This window comes from Halictus rubicundus, chromosome 14 (assembly GCF_050948215.1).
Source record: "Halictus rubicundus isolate RS-2024b chromosome 14, iyHalRubi1_principal, whole genome shotgun sequence".
NCBI lineage: Eukaryota > Metazoa > Arthropoda > Insecta > Hymenoptera > Halictidae > Halictus > Halictus rubicundus.
This window is the reverse complement of record NC_135162.1, coordinates 4,891,268-4,917,410: the sequence shown is the minus strand read 5'-3', so window position 1 is coordinate 4,917,410 and position 26,143 is coordinate 4,891,268. Positions and strand designations below refer to the sequence as shown.

General features: G+C 39.2%; 1 protein-coding gene across 2 annotated transcripts in view; it reads left to right on the top strand.

Moving 5' to 3' along the window:
* LOC143360897 (glutamate receptor ionotropic, kainate 2) overlaps positions 1-26,143 on the top strand; it is a 310,952-nt gene that overhangs the window by 80,475 nt on the left and 204,334 nt on the right. For both annotated transcript variants that reach the window (XM_076800075.1, XM_076800074.1), the window contains exon 3: positions 19,172-19,333. In XM_076800075.1, coding sequence (XP_076656190.1) covers positions 19,172-19,333 — 162 coding nt within the window. The remainder of the gene's footprint in view (positions 1-19,171; positions 19,334-26,143) is intronic.

Genomic DNA, 26,143 nt, shown 5'->3' with positions numbered 1-26,143 from the left:
CATTTATTAAGGATGATAAACATGTATAATTTATTTGAGAAATATACATACGTTTCATAATATATATTATTAAACGAAATAATGGACCATTTGTGGCTCACAAAAATATTTGGACACGTATTATATTTCTCTGGTAATCGCCTTCTGGGGACGCGATATCCCAAGAACGGGAAAACGTTTGTTTATAAACAGAATCTCGTGGACCATTAGATGTCCATGCCAGCCCACTACTGTCAGTAGTAAACGTGAATTCGTTCAAAATGGGTCGCAAAGGAAAGAATACGAGTTTCGATGTGCGACAGCTTGTAATTTTTCATCGAGAAAAAGGAAAAACCTATCGCGAAATTAGTGCAATGCTTCGTATAAGTAAGAGTACTGCGCGCTGCAGATATCTGTCGACGATTTTATATTGAGAATCGCATTGATTCTATTCCGCACACTGGAATACCAAGTCTCTTATGTACGAGGGAGAAAAGCAAAATTATTCGGAAAGTGAAAAAAATCCGCGCTTAAGTGCTCCAAAACTATGAACCAGCGAAACCAGCTATGAACCTATGAACCTGTGCTCCTAGTGAACTATTAGGCGAAAGCTCCAAAAATGTTTCAGCCGAAACAGTTCGGAGAGTGCTGAGGCAAGCTGGTTACAGTGGAAGAGTAGCTAGAAAGAAACCATTTATCAACGAAAAGAATAGGAATAAACGAAAAACCTTTGCAAGAGAGCTAATTTCTAAGGCTGAGACGTGGTGGAAGGATGTCATATTTGCTGATGAAAGCAAATTCAATCTGTACAATTCCGACGGAAGAACTATGGTGCGGCGGAAAGCGAATAAAGAGTTTAATTTTGAAAATACAAGAGGTACAGCGAAACACGGCGGAGACAGCGTAATGGTCTGGGGTTGCATTGCGTCATATGGAGTCGGTAACCTAGTGTTTATTGACGGTATCATGGACAAAAATCATTATTTAAATATACTCAAAAATAATTTAATTCAAAGTGCTGAAAAGATGAGGCTTAATAATACTTCTAAGTTTTACCAAGACAACGACCCCAAGCACAAGTCACGTATTGTGCAAGAATTTGTATTATACCGCTGCCCCAAAATTCTTCATTCGCCGCCCCAATCACCGGACCTTAATCCTATCGAGAATTTATGGGATGAATTGGATAGAAAAATTCGAAAAACCCCAATTACATCGATAGCTGAATTAAAACAAAGACTTGCAACTGAGTGGTCGAATATAACTGTTGAATATTTAAAAAAGATTACAAACAGTATGCCAAACAGATTGAGACATGTTCTTAAACAAAATGGTTATGCCACGAAGTATTAAACGAATGTTGTAATGCTAAATTACATTACCTAAATTGAAAAATTAATATTGTCCGAATATTTTTGTGAGCCAAAAATGGTACATTATTTCTTTTACTAATTTTTATTATGGAATTTATGTACATTTTTCAAATAAATTATTTATGTTTATCAACATTAATAGATCTTTTATTGCTAGAAACAATTCCCGGGACGATTGCTTCATTAACAAAGGAATTATCAAGTCGTAAAGTTAGTTATAGCTAGTGTCCGAATATTTTTGGGAGTCACTGTACGTATACGAACTTGCAAGGGTCAAAATCTTGACAAATTGACGTTTCAACATTGCAATGAGCAGTTTCAAAGTGGTCACTTGTGTTCCCTAAAAGTCCAATCTACGTCTGTCCAGAGTCCAAATTGCGAATTTCTACCTGATCGTGGAGTAATTCGTAATATTCGGCAGAGAACTCGCTTTCTGAAGCAAGTATGACGTCGCAAGATGGCTGCCGCAGAGAGATTCCCTTAATTTCGAGAGATTTAGTGTTCGTATCGAAAAAAAGTCTCCATACAGACGTAGCAAAGACATGTACAAACACGGTGGTATGCATTTTTAATCGATTACTTACTTATTTAAGACGTAAAATGTCTAGAGAAGAAGGCACAGCGTAACGTAGCGTGACAGTCAAGGTCAAATGCCTGCCTCGGCCCCCTTAACAGACTGTCGCGTCGTATTCGCTCAATCGACAACGTAAATATGGAGACGGTCCGCGAACGAAGGCCGGTGTTTACGGGGTGGAAGACGTCGTGAAAGTAGAACCCCGGTTGTTTGCCAGAAGAAGCGACTCGCCAGGCCAGGCGGCTGCGTAATAATTCATCGCAGGCAACGTGGCTGGTGCACAGAGTTCCGAGGACAGCGGTAGCAAACTGTGTCGTCAGCGTTGCACGCCCTACGACTGGGAAAACGATGTAAAGTTCGTAATGTCTCACGGTCCACTGGAAAACTGGTCCGTTCGTCGCGCTCTCGAGCCAGGTCTAGACCTCGTCGGTGCATCGAGATCAGTTGTAATCCTGAGAATTATTGCGCGTTTAAGCCGTCACGCGTCCCATCGCTGCGCAATCCGCGCGCGCGATTCTCGCTGGATATCATATTTTTATTTCGATAAAATACATGGTGGAGAATCGTGTTCCGCACCTTTCCGTGTTCTCGACAACTCTTTCGTTTCGACACAGCAACAGTCAACAGTCGACTGTACCATGGAAAATTAAAAATGCATCGCAAGCAAACGGGAGCTAAATTGAATTCGATTTACAATTTCGCCCCTTGCAATCGAGTGGCGACACCAGAAATTGTTATAGCATTGTTCAAAATATTTTCTACATTATTCAACTCGTATTCAATAAATTATTAAACGTTTCAATATTGTACAATTGAACCGAAACCATTAGTCGCACAAAATATACGGGGTGTTTCGTTTATCTGAAAACGGAAATATCTCGTAACGCACTGAAGTTACGAACAATTACAATTGTTCGGTATGAAGGGAACAATCATTTGGTGTAATTTTTTTCAGGACCCGAATGATGGGGTGAGGGGAGGGGGGTTTCATAGTCAAATTAATTTATTTAAATGGAGCCATATATATTTTTGGTCATAGCACGATAGCATTTTCCAAGGCGAATAGTTTATATTTATTGTGTGCCTATATTTTCTCCAAAGGATATATATCAACTATAACGAAATAGAATTTTCATTCGGTTTAAAGGAAATTAATAACATACATATTTATTAGACTCTGTTCAGAATCTTCATCAGGAGTCTGACTCCTAATGTCTCCTTAAGCTTCTTAAGTTACTGAAATAAATAAACAAAATTTATAATTCATATCCTTATCCGCCTGTTAAGGGAATGTTCTGGAATTAAATAACTTCGAAAGCACCAAACAGAACTCAACGAAATTATTACAGTCTCTAGTATTGCACTTTCTCAAATAAAATACATGAGACTCGAGACAAATAAGCCAGCTCTTGAAAACAAATAACAAGAAGGTCGATCTTTGTTTGCAGTGTGCAGCTAATAGCCGGCAACTAGATACAGTGATTTCTCTGTACAGGGTGTTTCACCTAACTCGAGAATCTAAAATATCTCAAAGGCAAAAAAATTTGTTCAAGGTTATACTTTTTGAGATTTCAAAGTCATCAAAGATTCTTTAAATGGAATGTTACATTTTTATTGCCGCTATATGATAGCCGAGGTCAAGACGAATCCAAAGACCTGTAATATTATGACCTTCAGGTGACCGATAATAAAAATATATCATTCCATTTAAAAAAACTTCGGCGACCTTGAAACCTCAAAAAGTATAACCTTGAACAAATTTTTTTGCCTATCACAATATTTGCCCTCCTGAATCAACTAATGTTTTCCTCTGGCATTTTTTTTTATTATAAAAAACAAGCGAGATGTTTTAGATGCTCGAGTTAGGTGAAACACTCTGTATATGTTGCCAAGACCTGGATGATAAACGTCGCGGAATTATCCCCACTACCGCGGGTTATACCCGGAAGCTGAAGAGGCCGAAGAGTGTAAACATAACACCCGTGTTGTTGACATATATCGAGAATTCACTGTACTACCATTGCCCACTTAAGAAGTTACAAATTTATAATATAATTTCTAATGTTTTATAACACTAAATAACATAATGTGATATGTCGCTGAATGGATATTGATATGCGTTATGGTTCCATTTAAAAAAATTAATTTGACTTTGAAATCTTTGAAATATAATTGTTCCCGTCATACCGAACTATTTTAGTAAACAAACTTTTTTCGTAACTTCAGTGCGTTACGAGATATTTCCATTTTCAGATAACGAAACACCCTGTATGCAGGGTGTTCGACTACAGGTGGAAGAAAATTTACATTTACAGTAACAAAATTGTGATTTCATTTTTTAGTTATTATCAATTAAAAATCCGCCTGAAATGCGGCAACCCGACCAACAGGGGTCGGGTCGAATTTTCAAACTCGATTTTCTCGAAAATGAAGCCCCGTATGAAAAGACTGTATCCCTTATTTTCGACTAGATTTTATGAGAGGGATCATCCCCTTGCCGGTTGCACCACGATTTCCCAAACACCCCGTATAAAATCATGAAATAATCAATTTTAATGGTCGAAATGGTTCGGTGCGAGGGGACAATTCAATCGTTCCCAGTAGATGAAGCGTTAGTAGAGTCAGCCATAAAGCTTCCCGAACATGCAACGAATCAGAGAGTTTCAAACAATCGAAGCCTCTTCCACGCGTAAAACCGCTACGTCCGAAACGTCCGGCGGGACATCGACCGATCAATTGTGCCCGTCCGATAAAGGGGAAACTTGTAAAAATCTCGAGAAACTCGCGTAACTGCGAAGGCTCTTTATCGTAACAGCTCTCCGAATCAAAAAGTTCGATCAGCCGGGAAGTACAAGTGGCAAGCAGTCGCGGAGATTGAATTGATCGCGTTGTGTCGGAGAAATAACAAACTCGAAGAGCGAGCTGGCAACTGATGAAAGTAATCGAGAGGGTCGCGCGCAAACTCCGCGGTTAACCGTCGGGATGAGCACCTGAACTGTCCTACAAAAATCACAGCACCTTTCCCACCGAGACATCGAATTTCCATCGATTTTTCATCGTGGTATCAATTTACGACGTTCATTTCCGAGCGTTAATTACTAAAACATTCGTTGGGTCCTATCCAACCCGGAAACATTGATTTTCAAACATTTATTTCCAAGCGCTGATTTCCAAACATTAATTTCCATAACATTCGTTGATTAATTTAAACTTGCAAACATTATTTGCCAAGCATTCATTGGGCGAATTTAATTGGGAAGCATTAAATTTCGTTGTATACACCGTTCCGATTGATTTCAGCGAATAAAACATTGCTCAATATTGCAACACTTCTCATCGCTTTCAATTGTCTAGACATTACCGTAATGTTTGCTTCCACCTTTTTTACCATCCCCTGCCAATTAACGGCACGGGAACGTGGCAAATTTCCTGTGGAAATTGGAGAATGGAAATTGGCGAATTTTCTGTTCCGTACAAATTTGCGAAGCAATCGAATCCAATTCGCAGAACGTTGCAGCACACGGTTTCGTTTCACTTCTTCTATACGATTAGAAAGCTTCCACGTTCGAAGTTCGCGTGAATTTCTTCGTTGCATCTACGGAATTGCATGCGGATATATGTTCCCTAGGATGCAATTATTTTTCCGCATCGCAGGCGACGATGAACGGTAAATGAATACGCGCCGTGTTGCGAAATTGCGCCTCGCGAAAAATAGAATGCGACGATCCCTCTGAATCAGGATACAAAGAGACAGCATTTTACGGTTGTCTGCCTGCCGCTAGCTCTTTTGATCGTCAACAGGCGGATGTTGAAACGTGCACGGTCAGTTGACGAACTCGAATTGCTTTTTAATTGTTAGACTTGCCGTATGAAATTATGTTTCCGAGTTATGTGGCGTTGACCAGGACGTGTACAGGGTGTCTCGCCTAACTCGACCATCCGAAATATCTCGCTTGTTTTTTATGATAGAAAAAAATATCAGAGGAAAGCATTAGTCGGATCAGAAGAGCAAGTATTATGATAGGCAAACAAATTTGTTCAACGTCATATTTTTTGAGATTTCGAGGTCATCGAAGTTTTCTTAAATGGAATGAAATATTTTTATTATAGCTATATGATAGCCGAGGTCAAGACGAATCCAATGACCTGTAATATTATGACCTTCGCGTGACCTTGAGTATGAAAAATTCATAAAAGTAGAACATTTTACGTAAATAGTGAAGTAAGGATGACATGATGCCCCTAGGGTTTCAAAAAATGTTCTTCGACCTCAATGTTGATCCTACGACTGCAACATTGCAGTCGATATTGATTTCGAAAGTGTGTGCCGAATATTACGTCATAAATTTCATCCGTGCCATATTTCCTTGCATCAGGAGCTTCATGGCAACGACTGTGAGAATCGTGTTGCTTTTTGTACATGGGCATTGCAGCAAATACAAAGAAATGAACATTTCTTTTATCACGTTGTCTTTACGGACGAAGCTACTTTTTCTAACCATGGACAACTGAGTACACATAATATGCATTATTGGTGCACTGAAAACCCGAAATGGCTTCGACAAGTAGTACATCAGCGTCCATGGAGTGTAAGTGTATGGTGAGGAATCGTTGGTGATAACAAACTCAAGGTCACGTCAAGGTCATAATGTTACAGGTCGTTAGACTTTTCTTGACACGTGTCCAAGGATTTCGAAGGGCAAGGGGAGAGGGGGGAGGGCGGTATCAGTTTTTAATTTGGGTGGTGTTTTCAAGGTCATTTGAAGGTCAACCTTGTTTTTTTAAATGGAATGTCCCATTTTTTACACCATGGATCGATAGAGTATCAAAATCTGAGTATAAAAGCGTTGACCTTCATATGTCCTAAACCTAACAGTTAACGAGATATTATCCAAAGAAGAGAGAAATTTATTTCGATAATATCTCGTTAACTATTAGATTTAGGACATATGGAGGTCAATAAAGTTTTACTCAGAATTCGACAGTCTATCGATTCATGATACAGAAAGTAGGTCTTACCATTTAAGAAAACAAAGTTGACCTTCAAATGACCTTGAAAACGCCACCCAAATTAAAAACTGATACCGCCGCCCTCTTTCCCCTCGAAATCCTTGGACACGCGTTTTACGCTTTTTCAACATCTTTCATACTTTTCGAGATATTCGCCTGGAGAGTTTTCAAATGGACACCCTGTATACAATTACGTTCGCTTCGTTATTCAGGACAAGAGTGTTATCGTTTTCGACTCGACCGAGGTCCTACAAATTTTATTCTGCGATTCTCGCGCAGGATCCATTCGATTGTTAAATTGTGTTGCCGTCGCAGCAGCATCTGAGAACATGGCGGAATGAAGCCAGTAAGCCGGCCAAACAGCAAAACCCGATTAACCGATGCACCCTAGAACGATAGCTATATTAAACCGTGCAGCTTCCTTAAGATATTTCAAATTTATGTATCTCGCGTTGCTCGCGTACTATACCGTCTCGTTCCTGGACGTAATCCCACAGAAATGGAGATTAACCCGCAGAAACCCCGGCCACCTTATCCTAAGCCCATGGGATTCGCCCGAAGATTAGGTTGAAAATGGATGTGGGATAACGACGTTGATTTCGACGATACAAGGTTCGTTTTTCAATGAGACCCACTTCAATTAACAATCACTTTTGTTTAATTGGTTCTCCATTCCCTTCGTATCGTCTTCTCCATTCGATCCAATCAGTTTTAACACTAGGTTTACGGGACCCGTCAAAATGACGGGTTCTAATATTTTTAATTTACGATTATTGAGATTGTGAAGATCCATCTACGTGGAATTACTCAACAAACTAATTTCCATAGGTATATAAAACTTGGATAGACACATTCTTCTTATTTTTATAAAGTACAGTCAACCCTCCTATAACGCGGTACTCTTACAGTGCGGTTTCCGTTCAACAACGTCCCATCAGTTCTTTCCGTGCACCCAACGAATGGTTTGAACTGGATATGTTTATATAAATATTCAAGCTTATCTCTTAGCCGTTTACGGCATCGGTTTCAGTCGTCTCAGAGCTCTTTCACAGTACGTCTCGTCGGTGACCAATTCTTTCTAAAATGTTGTCTGCACCGTCCATTCGTTTAGCTCTTTGCTGCTTAATTTGTGGTTTATAATTGGACAAGATTACACAATACTGTAAGTAATATTCTTCATTTGTTCTAATATAGCAATAATAAAGTAATTATTAACCCTAGATTTGCATCATGTCAAACACAAAAGAAACAAGGAAAGGATTAAAAAGAAAGTTTATATCGCTTGAAGATAAAATCCAAATTATACATCGTTCAGAAGGCGGGGAAAAAATATCGTCTGTTGCAAAATCAACAAATTTGAATGAATCTACAATTCGAAACTTAAAGAAAAATGCAGATAACACTGTCCAACACCATAAAAATTTTGCAATACCTGTTGGGTGATTCTTATACACTTTGTCATCCTAAAACCGAATCTGAAAGTAGAATTGCTCCATCACGCAACGTTTTCGAAAAATTTTGGTTTTTGTAAAAATGCCCGATTTTGATACGAAACGACGTGTTACGCAAAAACTAAATACGCGAGAAAGTTCAAATTTGAGTCAAGAGATAGAGGGGACTCTCCTCTACATATTCATATAGTCAATTATATTTTTATGTACTTCCTAATAGTTGTAAATGGTTGTTAAAGTTTGAAAATTTGCCGACGCGGGTACTTTGTACGCTCTATTTTTGTATTTATGTGAAAAATCCTTTATCTACCAGGAATTTACTATGCAGGAATGCATTCTACAGACATTTCTGGTAAAGAAACCATTCACGAAAAGTATTTGGTTCCCTTAATGTACGAGAAGGATCAGAAAATGTTAATTGACAGAGTGTGCGCGACGCGTTCGCGCCAGACGGCCATTGCAGCCTTTTCGCGACTCGCCAGGGCCGTCGCTATGCGTAGTCGACGTTGGTACCACTCAAGTATGTCTTTGCTTACTATGCTTAATTAAATACATTTTTTTTTGTCTTTTTGGGTGCCAATCATTACAAAAGATTATAAAAATACGAGTTATATTCACATTTCATTGTGGAAATGCTTAATAAAGAAAATTGAATACAAAAACTTACCTATTTCTGATGTAAACAAATTAAAAATGTTTCCGCCTTGCTTGACGTTTGTTCCTGGTATCCCGATTTTCAATAATAAGTGTCCAGCAGTAATCAGCAAGCATCCGCACATAAGTCTTTTCCTTTGTAACGTTTTTCCATTGTTGAAATATCTTGATGAAAGATTAATGCTGGAATTGTATTCCTTGTTTTGATTTTAAAATAATTTCGTCATGAATATAACAAAAACAGTCCGGCTGATTTATACACTTCCGCGAGATTTTATCGATTTAATATAGAGCGATCTATGTCTTAATTATGTACTTCGATCAATAAAATCGATAAAAATAGTCCCATTTACATAGTGTTTGGACTTATTTTAATCGGAAGAATCTTGAATGTCCATTGGTATTACAATTACAAAAATAAGACAACAATTACTGAAAATAAAATTTTCCAGTCACCGCATTGCTGCGGTCAATTTTCTTTATTAAGCATTTCCACAATGAAATGTGAATATAACTCGTATTTTTATAATCTTTTGTAATGATTGGCACCCAAAAAGACAAAAAAAATGTATGTAAATAGTAAGCAAAGACATACTTGAGTGGTACCAACGTCGACTACGCACAGCGACGGCCCTGGCGAGTCGCGAAAAGGCTGCAATGGCCGTCTGGCGCGAACGCGTCGCGCACACGCTGTCAATTAACATTTTCTGATCCTTCTCGTACATTAAGGGAACCAAATACTTTTCGTGAATGGTTTCTTTACCAGAAATGTCTGTAGAATGCATTGCTGTATAGTAAATTCCTGCTAGATAAAGGATTTTTCACATAAATACAAAAATAGAGCGTACAAAGTACCCGCGTCGGCACATTTTCAAACTTCAACAACCATTTACAACTATTAGGAAGTACATAAGAATATAATTGACTATATGAATATGTAGAGGAGAGTCCCCTCTATCTCTTGACTCAAATTTGAACTTTCTCGCGTATTTAGTTTTTGCGTAACACGTCGTTTCGTATCAAAATCGGGCATTTTTACAAAAACCAAAATTTTTCGAAAACGTTGCGTGATGGAGCAATTCTACTTTCAGATTCGGTTTTAGGATGACAAAGTGTATAAGAATCACCCAACAGGTATTGCAAAACTCGAAAAAAGTTTAATTTTGTTGGATAGTGTAATATAAGGAAAACTGTGGCAGATGGCTGTCCGTTAGGCGCGAAACGTGTTACTCGCACACGAAATTCTAATATGGTTAAAATGGAACGGGCGTTAATGATCTGGTTGGAAGACTGTATAGCCAAAAAGATTCCTATCAGTGGAAATCTTATCAAGCAGAAAGCACTTAAAATCTACGAACATTTAAGGAATATTGGGCATTCTTATCCAGGGCTAGAAAATCATTTGTTTGTCGCGAGTAAAGGATGGTTTGAAAAACTAAAAAAAAGGTACACATGGCACAATATTAAGTTTCAAGGAGAACAGGCCTCAGCAGGTGCCGAGGCTGCCGAAAATTATAAGCTGGAACTAGCTAGAATTATCAATGAAGGAGGTTATTCACCTGATCAGATTTTTAACGCCGATGAGACGGCATTATATTGGAAAAAACTACCATCTAGGACCTTCATTTCGAAAAATCAAAGGCGTGCTCAGAGGTTTAAACCTTCAAAAGAACGTATCACCCTTCATGTGTGCAGCAATCTATCAGGGAGCCTGATGATAAAACCAATGATAATAAATCGTTCTTCAACTCCCCGTGTAATGAAAAACATTAATAAGACCCAATTGCCTGTATTCTGGCGATCCAATAAGAAAGCTTGGATGACTCAAGATTTATTTAAGGATTGGTTTTATAATTGTTTTAACCCGGCAGTGGAAACCTATACGATGGAAAAAGATTTGTATTTCAAAGTTTTATTGGTTCTTGATAACGCTGGTTGCCACAACATAGAACTGGATCATCCAAATGTGAAAATTGTCTTCCTTCCTCCTAACTGCACGTCATTAATACAACCTTTGGACCGAGGAGTCATTCAAACTTTAAAAATGTACTACACACGCCAACTTTTCCAAACCATTTTCGACAGATTAGAAAATAGTGAAAATAAAACTCTTACTCAAGTGTGGATGGAATTTTCTATTTTAGATTGTATTAGAACCGTGTCATCGGCTTGCGCGGAAATTAAACCATCAACGCTTAATGCGTGTTGGAAACCTCTTTTACCTCAAATGGTTCAAGCAATACAAGATGATTCTACAATTTCACTCCCAGTGACAGAAATAGTAAACGTTGCTTCTCGTTTAAGCGATGAAGAATTTGCAATAAACCATCAGGATGTAAGAGAACTAGTACTCGGGGAAGAAACTTTAAATGAGGAAGAACCGATGGACTTAATTGATGCACCCACCTCAAATGCATTGGTAAACGAAAATAAGGAAAACGAATGGGTGCCAAATCTCGATTTACAAGATGTGAAAAAAGGGCTAAATTTGGCTAAAGAATTAGAACTTCGTTTCATTCAAACTGATCATTCAACGGTGCGCAGCGCAAAGTTTAAACGAGAGTTAAGAAATTGCTTAGCTCCCTATAGAGAGGTTTAAAAAAGCTACAATCGAAAACCAATGTGAAGATGAACCAAGCGAGGAAGACATTTTGCCCATTAAAAGAAGGCGAGTTAGGCGACTCATATCTGACAGCGAGGATCAGTGTTGAAAGATTACATAATTTTACAAAAGTTTTTCTTGTTTTTGTCGGAAAACAGTTTTTTAGTTTAGTTTTTGTTTCATTTTTTTTTATCATTTCCTTATATGAACTCTTCAATTCAATAAAAATAATTTATAATTTATCTTGTCTTTTGTACTTATTGGTCTCCATATAACGCGGTACGAATGATGTGATTTGTACTAATTCTGAGTTTCTTATAGCGCGGTTTCCATACAACGCGGTACGCGCTCACCGCGTTATAGGAGGATTGACTGTAATGTAAAATACTCACTTCTAATGCTTCGCAAACCCAGTGTTAAACAGCTGAAAATCTGGATTTCCAAAAGCAAAATCTCAACCTTTTCCGCGTTCACTTGACCGGGACTTGGACGGTAAAATCTGCCAAAATTTCTCCCACCAGTCGCACAGAAGCAATTAACAATTGAACGGGCTCGGGAGCAGCAGTAATTCAGCAATTTCCAGCAGAAAAATCCACCGAGTCGCAGCTAAAAAGTTCTCCCCGTTATCCGGCGATTACCGAGACACCTCGGGAACGTTGTAGACCAGTTTCTTCCGCGGTCATTACAAATCCGTGGGAAGATTTATGCATTTCTTCCCCGGACATTAGCCACGAAATTCGTTTCCTTCGACGCTGCAGGTGCCGACACACCGGTGATAATTCTTGGCAAACAAACCCATCGAAAAACCACGAGCCCCAACCGCCTTGCGACTTTTTCGTCCGAACGCTTCTCCCCGGCATTTAAACGAAGAATGATAAAGCGGAGCTGTTAAGGTGGATGGTCGAAAAGAAACCGTCGTCGCAAGAAGTCGACCACGTTTCTGTCGAGTCCGGTACTTATCGCCGCTTTGCGCAAAAGAACGGGGAGAAACAGTTGTGCGCACCACCGTGGTACAGGACTACCCTAGAGGAATGGCATCGGAAAGGAACCGGGTTATACACCGATAAATGGATTAGCAGGATTCGCCGGCGGTGGATAAAACAACCGCAAAGAACCGTGCACGACCGGCAGAGGTTAAAGGTTCCACGAGAGAAATTGCATGAGAGGCGTTGCTACGCGGGGATACGGTTTTCTTTTCGAGATTTTTCTGCTTGTAGGCGATTTATGCGATTCTTGTGTCCCGGGATACTCGATATTACCATATTTTTACTTTTTTAGTTCCCGGCTCGCGGAGACGGTTTTGTGGTCTCTTCGAATTGAAACTGTGCGGTTCGATGTGTGAAAAGTATGTTAATGAAAAAAAAAAAAGAGGATCGAGTGACTCTGTGGTCAGTGAAAATTGTTGCGATTCAGGTAAACATTGTTGATGCAGCACTTTGCCTGCGAGTTGCATTCTTTCACTACCTGTAACTAAACATCAATTTCACGGTTTCCAACCATTTGTACGTAGGTTCAACGACAATTGTATTTAAGGAAAAATACTGAAAATTTATTCGTTCACAGTTCAACACCAGAATACCCTTTAATGGGGGCCGGAATTTCGAAGGCGTTTCAGCACTAATATGCAGGAATTTTTCCCGGGGGAACGATTGAACTTTTTCTATTGAGTTTTTGCACACGCATGCATTGGTGTTAGAAGGACATGTCCGATTTTTTTCAAGGCAAAACAATCAAAATTGTATGGATTATACATTTTTTCTTAGATACACCCTTGATGGAGACGGTATTTCAAAAGCGTTTCAGCACTGATATTTAGGAATTTTTCTCGGGTAAACTATTGAACTTTCTGATTCGAGTTTTTGCACATGCATATATTGGTATTAGAAGTACATGCCCGATTTTTTTCAAGGCAAAATAGTCAGAATTGTATGGGTTATATATTTTGTCATAGATACACCCTTGATGTGGGCGATATTTCAAAAGCGTTTCAGCACTGGTATTTAGGAATTTTTCTCAGGGGAACTATTGAACTTCCTGATTTGAGTTTTTGCACACGCATACATTGGTATTCGAAGTACATGTCCGATTTTTTGCAAGGCAAAACAATCAAAATTGTATGGATTATATATTTTCTCATAGATACACCCTTGATGGGGGCGGTATTTCATAAGCGTTTCAGTACTGATAATTAGGAATTTTTCTCGGGTAAACTATTGAACTTTCTGATTCGAGTTTTTGCACATGCATATATTGGTATTAGAAGTACATGCCCGATTTTTTTCAAGGCAAAATAGTCAGAATTGTATGGGTTATATATTTTGTCATAGATACACCCTTGATGTGGGCGATATTTCAAAAGCGTTTCAGCACTGGTATTTAGGAATTTTTCTCAGGGGAACTATTGAACTTCCTGATTTGAGTTTTTGCACACGCATGCATTGGTGTTAGAAGTACATGTCCGATTTTTTTCAAGTCAAAATAATTAAAATTGTATGGGTTATACATTTTTTCATAGATACACCCTTGATACGGGCGGTATTTCAAAAGCGTTTCAGCGCTGATATTTAGGAATTTTTCTCAGGGGAACTATTGAACTTTCTGATCTGAGTTTTTGCACACGCATGCATTGGTATTAGAAGTACATGTCCGATTTTTTGCAAGTCGAAATAATCAAAATTGTATGAGTTACAAATTTTTTCATAGAATAAGTCTTAGAAAACATGGGTGGTCGGTTGCCACGTAAAATTCGTAAAATGAACTACATTCGTGCAAATCTTTCCGCATTTTCTTGTACTTAAAGAAACTGCGAAAAATGAAAAGTCGATTTTTTGAAAATGAGGAACCAGAGTATAGACTATACTATAATATGACGATGTATGTCCATCCTCTTCCTCGTAGAATTAATTAACGCGCTGTGCGAGCATTAATCGAGCGTGGACGGTTGAAGGATCGTCCTTTTGTCGCTGAAAAATGGCCGGTTGTCCAGAGAAGCGTCGCGTTATCAATTTCCTTGGTGGCTATCAAGAATCCGGTGGCCCGCTGGTGCGACAGTGACATACGACGAACCAGTAATCGGAACGTGGTCGCTTTCATCGGGGTGTCCTATTCACCGACTAATTCGCGACGGACTTCCACGAGGCTCGCAAACAGCCAGCGGCACTGGGTCGCAACTGTTATGCGATTCCCTCCCGAGCCTAATCTTAGAGGGTTCTTAAACTATACACACCCGCGGGACATTTCCGTAGAAACGTAAATATCCAAAGAAGCTGGCGAACATCCTCCAAAGAGACCTGTCCTCGCAATTTTCTTGCGGAAAAGATCCTATTTCTGCGATACCTTCATTTCGCAAGGTCCGACCCCTATCAAAATCGAGGCCATCCGCCTGATTGGACCGTGATGACGCTTTTTCACCGGTTGGACCAACTTCCTTTGGCAGTTTACCTTGAGTATAGCTCACCTTCCTAGCCCAGCCCCGAAGCTATGCCATCGGCGCTCGTCGATGCGGGGTGACGAAAATAGAGGAACCACCATCGGGCAAGAAGCAAGCTTAAATAATACAGTTTCGATCTAGTTCTTTTCTTCGGCGTCCTCTTTTTCCGAACGTTATCTCCTGCAACGGCATCCAGAGATCAGACGGAATTTCTGCGGTGCTATGCATAGCAATCGCGACACCGACGAATATAAAACATACTGGCTGAGTCTACTCCCAGAGAGCCTACTCCCCTGAACCCGCCGGGCATCAAAAGTGACTGGCATGCGTTCATAAAAGTGACAAAGATTAACCCTCGGACGCCTGCGAGGTCCAGGCCTGTGCCCGAGTCATTTCTGACCCACGCCGATATTTCACCAGTTTTCTTTCGATATAAGACGATGCCTCGGGACCGGCCATCGACGTATTTCGGATGAAGAAGAAGAAGAGGGGATAGCGATTTTCTTATTTCGAAATAAAAAGCGTCGTCTTATATCGGAATGAAATTGTACAGTGTCACAAAATTATACGTCGCGGACACCATTCTACACCCCAGATTTAGTCGAAAATGACGTAAGGAACCCCCGGCAAAGTTGACCTTGAACGTGAAAAACAAGGAAAAAAAACCAAAATTGTTTCTTTTAATCGTGTTCTACTGATCATGAGCAACAACTTTGTAAGAAACTCAAGCAAACTCGAAGAAACTCATTCCTTTTTTTCTGAAAAACCATAGGTCGCAATTCAGCGCATGTAACATCGTTTATTGTTATCTTTGTTATTGTCTGAATATTAAATCCTATTAGACTTCACACGTGATCAGTCGAACTTTCTTTGATTACCATTCTACTCTCCAAACTACTATTTCCCGAACGATGAAATGAAAGAATATTATTAACAGAGATGTTTCAAAAATTACATGAACTTCAACATCATTTTTTAAGAGAACAATGGAGTTGCGACCTATGGATCCTCTCACAAAGTTGGTCACAAAGTAGAACACGATTAAGAAAAAAAAAAATGTTTTCGTTTCTTTTTGACCTTGTCTTTCACATTCAAGGTCAATTCTGCGGGGGGTTCCTTATGTCGTTTTAGACTAAATCGGAGGTGTAGAATCGCGCTATAGTGTTGATTTTGTGACACCCTGTACATATTGACGGTTGCCCGAGCTTATCCCCACCGCTACGGGTCACGACTGACCCGGGCATAGCGTACGTAGGATAAAGTAAACACAATTTCTACAAAATTTTCATTGCATATCATCTAGTAAACTATTCCGTCTATCTTGGCGGAAGAAGATGTGCGTTTGGTTGACAAAAACGTTATACCGATTCAAACTGTGTGCCATTTAATTACACTGTCCAACACCAAAAAAATTTTGCAATACCTGTTGGGTGATTCTTATACACTTTGTCATCCTAAAACCGAATCTGAAAGTAGAATTGCTCCATCACGCAACGTTTTCGAAAAATTTTGGTTTTTGTAAAAATGCCCGATTTTGATACGAAACGACGTGTTACGCAAAAACTAAACACGCGAGAAAGTTCAAATTTGAGTCAAGAGATAGAGGGGACTCTCCTCTACATATTCATATAGTCAATTATATTTTTATGTACTTCCTAATAGTTGTAAATGGTTGTTAAAGTTTGAAAATTTGCCGACGCGGGTACTTTGTACGCTCTATTTTTGTATTTATGTGAAAAATCCTTTATCTAGCAGGAATTTACTATACAGGAATGCATTCTACAGACATTTCTGGTACAGAAACCACTCACGAAAAGTATTGGGTTCCCTTAATGTACGAGAAGGATCAGAAAATGTTAATTGACAGCGTGTGCGCGACGCGTTCGCGCCAGACGGCCATTGCAGCCTTTTCGCGACTCGCCAGGGCCGTCGCTGTGCGTAGTCGACGTTGGTACCACTCAAGTATGTCTTTGCTTACTATTTACATACATTTTTTTTGTCTTTTTGGGTGCCAATCATTACAAAAGATTATAAAAATACGAGGTATATTCACATTTCATTGTGGAAATGCTTAATAAAGAAAATTGACCGCAGCAATGCGGTGATTGGAAAATTTTATTTTCAGTAATTGTTGTCTTATTTTTGTAATTGTAATACCAATGGACATTCAAGATTCTTCCGATTAAAATAAGTCCAAACACTATGTAAATGGGACTATTTTTATCGATTTTATTGATCGAAGTACATAATTAAGACATAGATCGCTCTATATTAAATCGATAAAATCTCGCGGAAGTGTATAAATCAGCCGGACTGTTTTTGTTATATTCATGACGAAATTATTTTAAAATCAAAACAAGGAATACAATTCCAGCATTAATCTTTCATCAAGATATTTCAACAATGGAAAAACGTTTCAAAGGAAAAGACTTATGTGCGGATGCCTGCTGATTACTGCTGGACACTTATTATTGAAAATCGGGATACCAGGAACAAACGTCAAGCAAGGCGGAAACATTTTTAATTTGTTTACATCAGAAATAGGTAAGTTTTTGTATTCAATTTTCTTTATTAAGGATTTCCACAATGAAATGTGAATATAACTCGTATTTTTATAATCTTTTGTAATGATTGGCACCCAAAAAGACAAAAAAAAATGTATTTAATTAAGCATAGTAAGCAAAGACATACTTGAGTGGTACCAACGTCGACTACGCACAGCGACGGCCCTGGCGAGTCGCGAAAAGGCTGCAATGGCCGTCTGGCGCGAACGCGTCGCGCACACGCTGTCAATTAACATTTTCTGATCCTTCTCGTACATTAAGGGAACCAAATACTTTTCGTGAATGGTTTCTTTACCAGAAATGTCTGTAGAATGCATTCCTGTATAGTAAATTCCTGCTAGATAAAGGATTTTTCACATAAATACAAAAATAGAGCGTACAAAGTACCCGCGTCGGCACATTTTCAAACTTTAACAACCATTTACAACTATTAGGAAGTACATAAAAATATAATTGACTATATGAATATGTAGAGGAGAGTCCCCTCTATCTCTTGACTCAAATTTGAACTTTCTCGCCTGTTTAGTTTTTGCGTAACACGTCGTTTCGTATCAAAATCAGGCATTTTTACAAAAACCAAAATTTTTCGAAAACGTTGCGTGATGGAGCAATTCTACTTTCAGATTCGGTTTTAGGATGACAAAGTGTATAAGAATCACCCAACAGGTATTGCAAAACTCGAAAAAAGTTTAATTTTGTTGGACAGTGTTATGAGACTGACTGTACAAACGATGATCCAGAACGGCCAAAAAGTTCGACCACAATGCTGTCCACTTCGATCAATTAATTTGTAAGAAGAAAAAAGTTGTCCAAGTTTGCCCCGAGGCGAACTTTGCCCGAATTTCGCGATTCGTTTGTCGCGTTAGCAACATTTGCCTGGCCAAAGCCACCGTCAAATGTCGGCCATTTTCCAAGCGACTGCACACCGAAGCGGCCGGGCCAGTGTTCCTTTGTATACGTAGCGGCAAGTCCTTGACATGCGCTGGTGGCCTCGGCGAAGTTTCGAAGCATCGATCAGCAATTAGTAAACGAGTTTGCACCGTGCACACTCGAGCCGCGATACAACTCGAAGAATCTGGCATGAAGCGTATATGACAGACTGCACTCGAGATGCAAATCCGCCCTGGCGATGAACCGTTATCGAGTTGTACACCGTTGAGTTTTTTCCGCTGGGGCTACCACGTACGCGAACAATAAAGATTCGAACCTAACCGCGCGCTCTATGATTACGGAAACTGGTGTCCGCGTTGATCGTCGCGTGTCGGTGTCGCGCGCACCATGGGAATTAATAAGGACGGCGCATAAGTTGAATGCATCGAAGTGCACTTGTCCTTCGTCCGAAAAGAATAGCAGGGTCAGCACGTTCTAAGTATATTGGCATGAAAGGGTGCATTTTGATCGGGGATTTCCGCCACCGACGCGAAAATCAAATTTAATGAACCACTCTACTTTATCGCTGCTGTACTCTCTCTCTCTCTCTCCTCCCTCTCTTTCTCTCTGTCTCATCTGTGATGTCGTTTCATGCTGCTTCCAGGTGCTATATTCACTCATGACCAAAAGGATAGCAGTACGGAGCTGGCCTTCAAGTATGCCGTCTACAAGATCAACAAGGAGAGGCGCATCCTGCCGAAAACGACGCTGGAGTACGATATACAGTACGTGCCGAAAGATGACTCCTTCCACGCGTCGAAAAAAGGTAACTGTGCCTCACGCGTCATTAACACTATTCCTACCGTGACCGGTCAAATGACCGTTTTTAAACGATTAGAATTTCCTATATACAACGTAATTGAATCGCCTTTAAACTTCACGACTTTCCTAAAACGAAAGGTAAGGCAGTTGTGGCATGATTTTAGCCGAAAAGTGCCTTCCAGGGACTGCTTTACGGCACTTCAAAGTGTTTACAGTTCTCGCTCGCCTATCGGCAGTTCTCGCGGTGTTTATTTGCCTAATTGGTATCCGAAGTGGTCCAGAACCTCGGATTTTCTTACACCGTCTTATCTACTATGACTGCAAAATAAATAAAATCATAGCCGAAGGAGATGCCTAGACGTTTTCTCACGAATTCAAATCAGTAAAGTCTTGTGACCTGAACAGAGAGCATCAAAACGTGAAAGTTACAAGGAGCATATTCGGCAGTCTTTTACTATTTTGTATTTTTATTCTATTATTATTCTACTTTTATTTTATATTGTATTACGTGTTATAAGTGTCATTTTCAAAAAAGTGAACAAACCAACAATACTTCGTAGTAAGTTTCACATTTTATCGTTTGTTCACTTTTTTATCCATCTTGATTTACATTTTTATATTTTAGTTTTTATTTTATCCCTTGAATATTCATTCCCAAAATGTCAAGACGTTCGAAATTTTTGATATTGAAAATGACAATGCGGAAAATTATGATCTATTTGAGAACGACTCGAACACCGATGAGGACGAAGAGAATGTTTCGAACGTACGTAGAGGACGAAAGAGAAGGAGATTTTTAGTTAGTTCCGATAGTGAGAATGAGGATGAGGTAATCGAAACTGCTGTGCACGGAACTGTTTCGCAAGAAGTAATAGAAGGGTCTAATCCTGGAAGAGCACCTATTCATAATATTTTTAGGGGAACATTAGGCCCAACAGGGTATAGTAAACGAAATATTATGCGGTGAAAACGAATAAAATATACATTATATACTCCTAAATAAAAGGAACTATATTTTTATACTGGCAAATTGGCTATTATCTTCATTCTATATTAAAAAATATAAGTTGTGGTAGGAATAGGTATACGTGAAGTGTCGGTAGGAATAGTGTTAAGCCACGGCTCTTCGCGCGAAATAAAAATTGCTCCCATCGCAAGACACGGTGCTGAAGCTGTTCTCCTTTCTTTTAATTGTCCCAAGTGGGAAACAGTACATCGGCATTATTAAATTCTTTGGGAATTGATATACTCGAGGATTGATGCTATTCCTTCACAACGAGACCATAAAAAGTGTTGTACGATTTTTCTTCACTACGCAATAGCAATGAGGAACAAGTACTGTGCTTGACTCAGAAGATGTCCCGTGAAAGGAATGCGGAGCTGATTGGTCCGAGTGGAAGAGCCACGCCTCGTTTCACACGCATTTTCGGCTCCAGCGAACTATTGGTTAAAGTGATCACGCGTTCTGTGTAGCGTGTGACGTCATAGCCTAAACTGTACAGTACTGTACGTGCCGCACAAGAAGTCTCGTGAAAGGAATGCGGGGCTGATTGGTCAGAGTGGAAGAGCCACGCCTCTAGCTGCTCTATTGGCTAAAACGATTGCACATACTATACAGGGTGTCCCAGATAACTTGACCACCTTGAATTTCTCGCTTAGTGTTAATAATAGAAAAAAATGATATATGACAATATTAACCTAACCGAAGGGGCAATGTAATGATTCGGAAAAAACTTTTTTCAAGGTCATTTTTTTCTAGATATCAAGGTCATCAATTTTTTTTAATGGTACTATATATTTTTTTTATCGCGATGTAATAGTAGGGGTGAAGAGCTCTTCAATGACATATTATACAATGACCTTCGTGTGACCTTTGGTATGAAAAATCCAAAAAGCATTATAGGTATTATCAGTGATTAATTTACTACACTAATTGGTTTGATTGAACTACTCTATTTCAATAAATGTTCAAAATGATGACCATTGTTTGCAATACATGGTTGTATACGGAAAATAAACGATTCTGTGGATCCTCTAATAGTTTCATTGCTAATATTGGAACATGCGGTTCTAATACGCGTCTTCATATCTTCGGCTGTTGTTGGAACATGTTCATAAACCATACTTCTAAGTGTTCTCCATAAAAAGAAATCTAACGGAGTTAGATCAGATGACCACGGAATAAAACTTTACGGGCTATTCTTGAGTTATGGTGCCGGACACACGTCATGCTGATACCACATCTCGATCCTTCGAGCTAATGGTATTTCTTCCAATAGGTGAGGCAAATCTTCAGTTAAAAAGTTGGAATATTTGTTACCATTTAGTGTACCATTAACACCAAACCAATCAGGGTAGTAAATTAATCACTGATAATACCTGTAATGCTTTTTGGATTTCTCATACCCAAGGTCACACGAAGGTCATTGTATAATATGTCATTGAAGAGGTGTTCACGTCTACTATTACATCGCAATAAAAAAAATACAGGGTGAGTCACCAAACGTTAGCACCTCAAATATCTTTGTTGTTTCTAAAGATACGTAAAATATGGTAAGGACAAAGTTGAATGGTACAATGGGGCTGACACGATGCAAAAAAAATTTTGTTGTTATGTCATTTTTTTGGAGATATCAAGGTCACCTTGACTTTTTTAAATGGAACCACCCTTTTTTAAACACCTACAATGACAGTCCCTTTCATTAGGAATTCAATGACTATAATTAGTCCAAGGTCATTCAAGGTCAAGGACAGAAAAAACGTATAAAACTAAAATATGGATCAGTCAAAACTGATCTCGCACGATCGAGAAGGAAACATAATCTCGGTGTAGATCAGATCAACGAACGAACGATAGTGATTCAGTTTTCGGGGAACCTAGTTTCGGGTCGTAGGACAGGATGCAGGCTTAAGCAGTATTTGTCACATTTCCGATGGTGTAAGCCGGGTAAGGATAACAGGTTTGCTCGTGGTATCGTTATTAAAGTGGCAACATTATTATCTTCTCGTGCTTGGCAAATATACGTTCTCGAGCACCGTCTAATTTAGTTTAGATTACGCTAACACGCGACGAACCCGAACGCCACGCCTCTTCTCCGAATTACTGTGAACGCGGGGGATATTTTCTGGAGAAACTGGAGAAATTGAAAACTACGCGGACGACCACCGTTTGTTCGGTCTCCTTTATTTATAGATCAGTTAAGATGTTTCCGGACGAGCAGCTCTGTTTACGATATCGTTAGAACAGTATTACGCGAGTTCGTATATCCTGACGCGCGCGCGGAAAATACTGCGGCCATTCCTCCGGCTGTGATAAATTCCCTCGCAGCAGATGCGGAACTGCTTTATGGGATCATGCTCGACCGTTACCTACCCCCAAAAAAAAAATCGTATTCCTCCGAAATGTTCTTTGGAAAATATTCTGAAGACGGTACGAGTTGCTCGGACTCCGCGAAACACGCCACGCTTGACAAACTCTGGTACCGTATTAACAAAAAAAATGTTGACTATTTTATTAATCTGTATTGTAATTATTTCGCCCGAAAATGAACCGCCCCATGGGTTGTCGGTTTCGTTTAAACAAACAGCTATTGGCAGTCGCGCGTTATTTTATTCGTTGGATCGCACTCGATTCGAACTTTGTTTCCGCGCCGGGCAGGCGAAAAAATTCACTATCCGCCGAGTTAATCCGTTGCCCGTGCTGATTTGATCGCGTGACACGTGTATGGGTTACTTACGCGTCACTGTAGTCTTCCGTGAGAATTCACATGAGCGGATTTCAACGCAAACGCTTTTTTGTTCGTCCTGGATCGTATTTCGAATCGACGAGCGCCGTGCGTCCCGCGCGTCGCCCAGTTTCGACGCTCGAGTTTCCCAAAATCCTTTGATTGGACTTTTCATACTGTTGGTCGACCAGGTGAAACAGCTCCTACGGATTAGAACTGCTGGTGTATGCGTACACATGTGTGTGATTTTTCCCCTTCTTCCCAGGCAGGATGTTATAGATCCTGGTCCTCCATAGAGTTGTTTTCATCCGGGACTTTAGATTAGGCTGTCCGGGCTCTTCTTTGTCACCAGAAAATCTAACAAACGGTTATGTCTACGAAGCGGTGCGTTTGCGGATGCTTGCCAAGAAATATTTAGCTGATTCTGCTCTCCTCTCCTCGGACAGAACGATTCTACTCGTTGCTGATAGCTAGACTGCGGATTTTATGCATTTATGACAAAAATGTGCAACATAAAACAGTGGAGAGATCAAAGGGCCTAGCAGGATAAGACTGGTCCAGCGGCCCCAGTACGATTTTTATCGGTATTGTAAACAATGGTATTGGAAAACAATGGTTTTAGGTTGAAAGATAATCCCCCAAAATTTTAAGTCGCTAACCCTTCATTTAAGGAGAATATGAGGATAAATACCCTTAACTGTATCATTTTTTTTTCTCGGTTGTTAATTAAGATATTCAGATGGAACAAAAACGAAAATATTCGAACTTACCTCCTTCATATCGTATATTTTTTTCACAATTGTTATCAAATTATTAAGGGTAGAAAAAAATTATTTAATTTTTAGGGGTGGGGTTTGCAAGCAACCCTTCGAGGGACCACTTCCAAAAAATTCAAAAACAATCTTCTGTTACCTATTTAATATATACAAAAGTTTCAAAATCCTTAGATTGGTGGAACATAGTTAAATATTGAAAAACAAATGAAATTACGGTATTATAATGTAGGGATAATACTATTGGTGGTAGATTTGATTAATGATAATATGTATTTATTATTGATTCTAAGATACTCTGGCTACGATTCTCAGTGTGGCACTCTTAGACTCATTCGGTTTCTCTGCGACTCGCTCTTAAGACTTCCACTTAAAAGTCCCCCAACACTGGCTCGGTCTTGAACCCAAAATCACAAACACCCGCTGCATCGCGCTCGACTGTGAAACAAGCATTAATTATATTTTTATTTAAACTTAGGAGTGGCAGTTCTAAAGTAATGATTAAAAATATATTCGGTCTGCAACATGAACAACAAGTGTCATGTATTTACCCTCATATTCTCCTTAAATGAAGGGTTAGCGACTTAAAATTTTGGGGGATTATCTTTCAACCTGAACCCATTGTTTTCCAATACCATTGTTTACAATACCGATAAAAATCGTACTGGGGCCGCTGGACCAGTCTTATCCTGCTAGGCCCTTTCAACTTATGGAAAACATTGAAGAAAGAATTTCTCAATTGGCTCCTCTTTTTCTTACTATTGACGCCTAAAATGTTTATTTTTGTTGAAAGGGGCCGATTGCCGAGATCATTTGAAGCAATTTGTTCCTTTGCGAAAACGCTCTCCGCAGCTTCGTTGAGGAGCTATTATCGAAAAACGCGGACCAATCGGAGCGCGGCAACGTCCGGCGTATTGGTTCGGCGACAGTTCCGGCTGAATGTAGCTGGAGTAACAGAGTTGCTGAAGAAAAAGTTGCTTCGAATGACTTCAGGAATGGACCAATTCAAAAACAACACCGTATACAGGGGTGTCTCACCTAACTCGACCATCTAAAATATCTCGCTTGTTTTTTTATGATAAAAGAAAATGTCGTAGGAAGACATTAGTTGGTTCAGAGGAGCAAATATAAGGATAGGCAAAAAAATTTGTGCGAGGCCAAATTTTTTAAGATTTCAAGGTCAACGAAGTTTTATAAATGGAATGATATATTTTTATCATCGCTATATGATAGCCGAGGTCAAGGCGAATCCAACGACCTGTAATATTATGACCTTCACGTGACCTTGAGTACGAAAAATTCATAAAAGTAGGACACTTGATGTAAATAGTGAAATAACGATGACATGATCCCTCTAGGGTTACAAGAAATGTTCTTGAACCTTGACTAATAACTGTAAAAACGCTTACAATAAATTGTAAACACTGATACAAATTCTTCTACATTCGGTGACTAATCAGTACGTCTAAGAAATTCATCGGGATTTATTCGATTGTGAAAGATATCGTTACGTTTCTGAAACGATGGTGTACAGTGATGCAGAAAAGATAGAAATGATTTTAGTTTATAGTGAGGCTAAAAATAACTCAGTACAAGCATCACAACTGTACGTAGAAAGATACCCATGAATTTTTCATACTCAAGGTCACGTGAAGGTCATAATATTACAGGTCATTGGATTCGTCTTGACCTCGGCTATCATATAGTGATAATAAAAATATGTTATTCCATTTTAAAAAACTTCGATGACCTTGAAATCTCAAAAAACCTTGAACATAACCTTGAACAAATCTTTTTGCCTATCATAGTATTTGCTCCTCTGAACCAACGAATGTTTTCCTCTGAATTTTCCTTCTGTTATAAAAAACAAGCGAGATATTTCAGATGGTCGAGTTAGATGAGACACCCTGTATGTCTACTTACTATTTTATAAATACAGGGTGTCCGTCTATAAATTTCAGAGCAAGTATTTCGTAACTGTAGAAGTTACAAGACTCAGTATTTAAATCAACAAATCACTTTCACTATTTAACACTTTGATCGCCAAACTAGAAACCCCCAAAATTCCATAAAATCAAAATAAGTTATTTAATGAAATAAAAATTGAAAAATATTAAATGTATGATACTGAGTAGTCCTCCAACTTTCTCGCATATTACAGATCCTAATCAAGTTTGGTACAATGACTATATCAACGTAAAAATTAATTTTAAAACCTGCACAAATAATTGCGTCACCCACATATGGGTGACGTGCCATGCAACGCGTTAAATCAAGTGTCTTACTTTTATGAATTTTTCATACTCAAGGTCACGT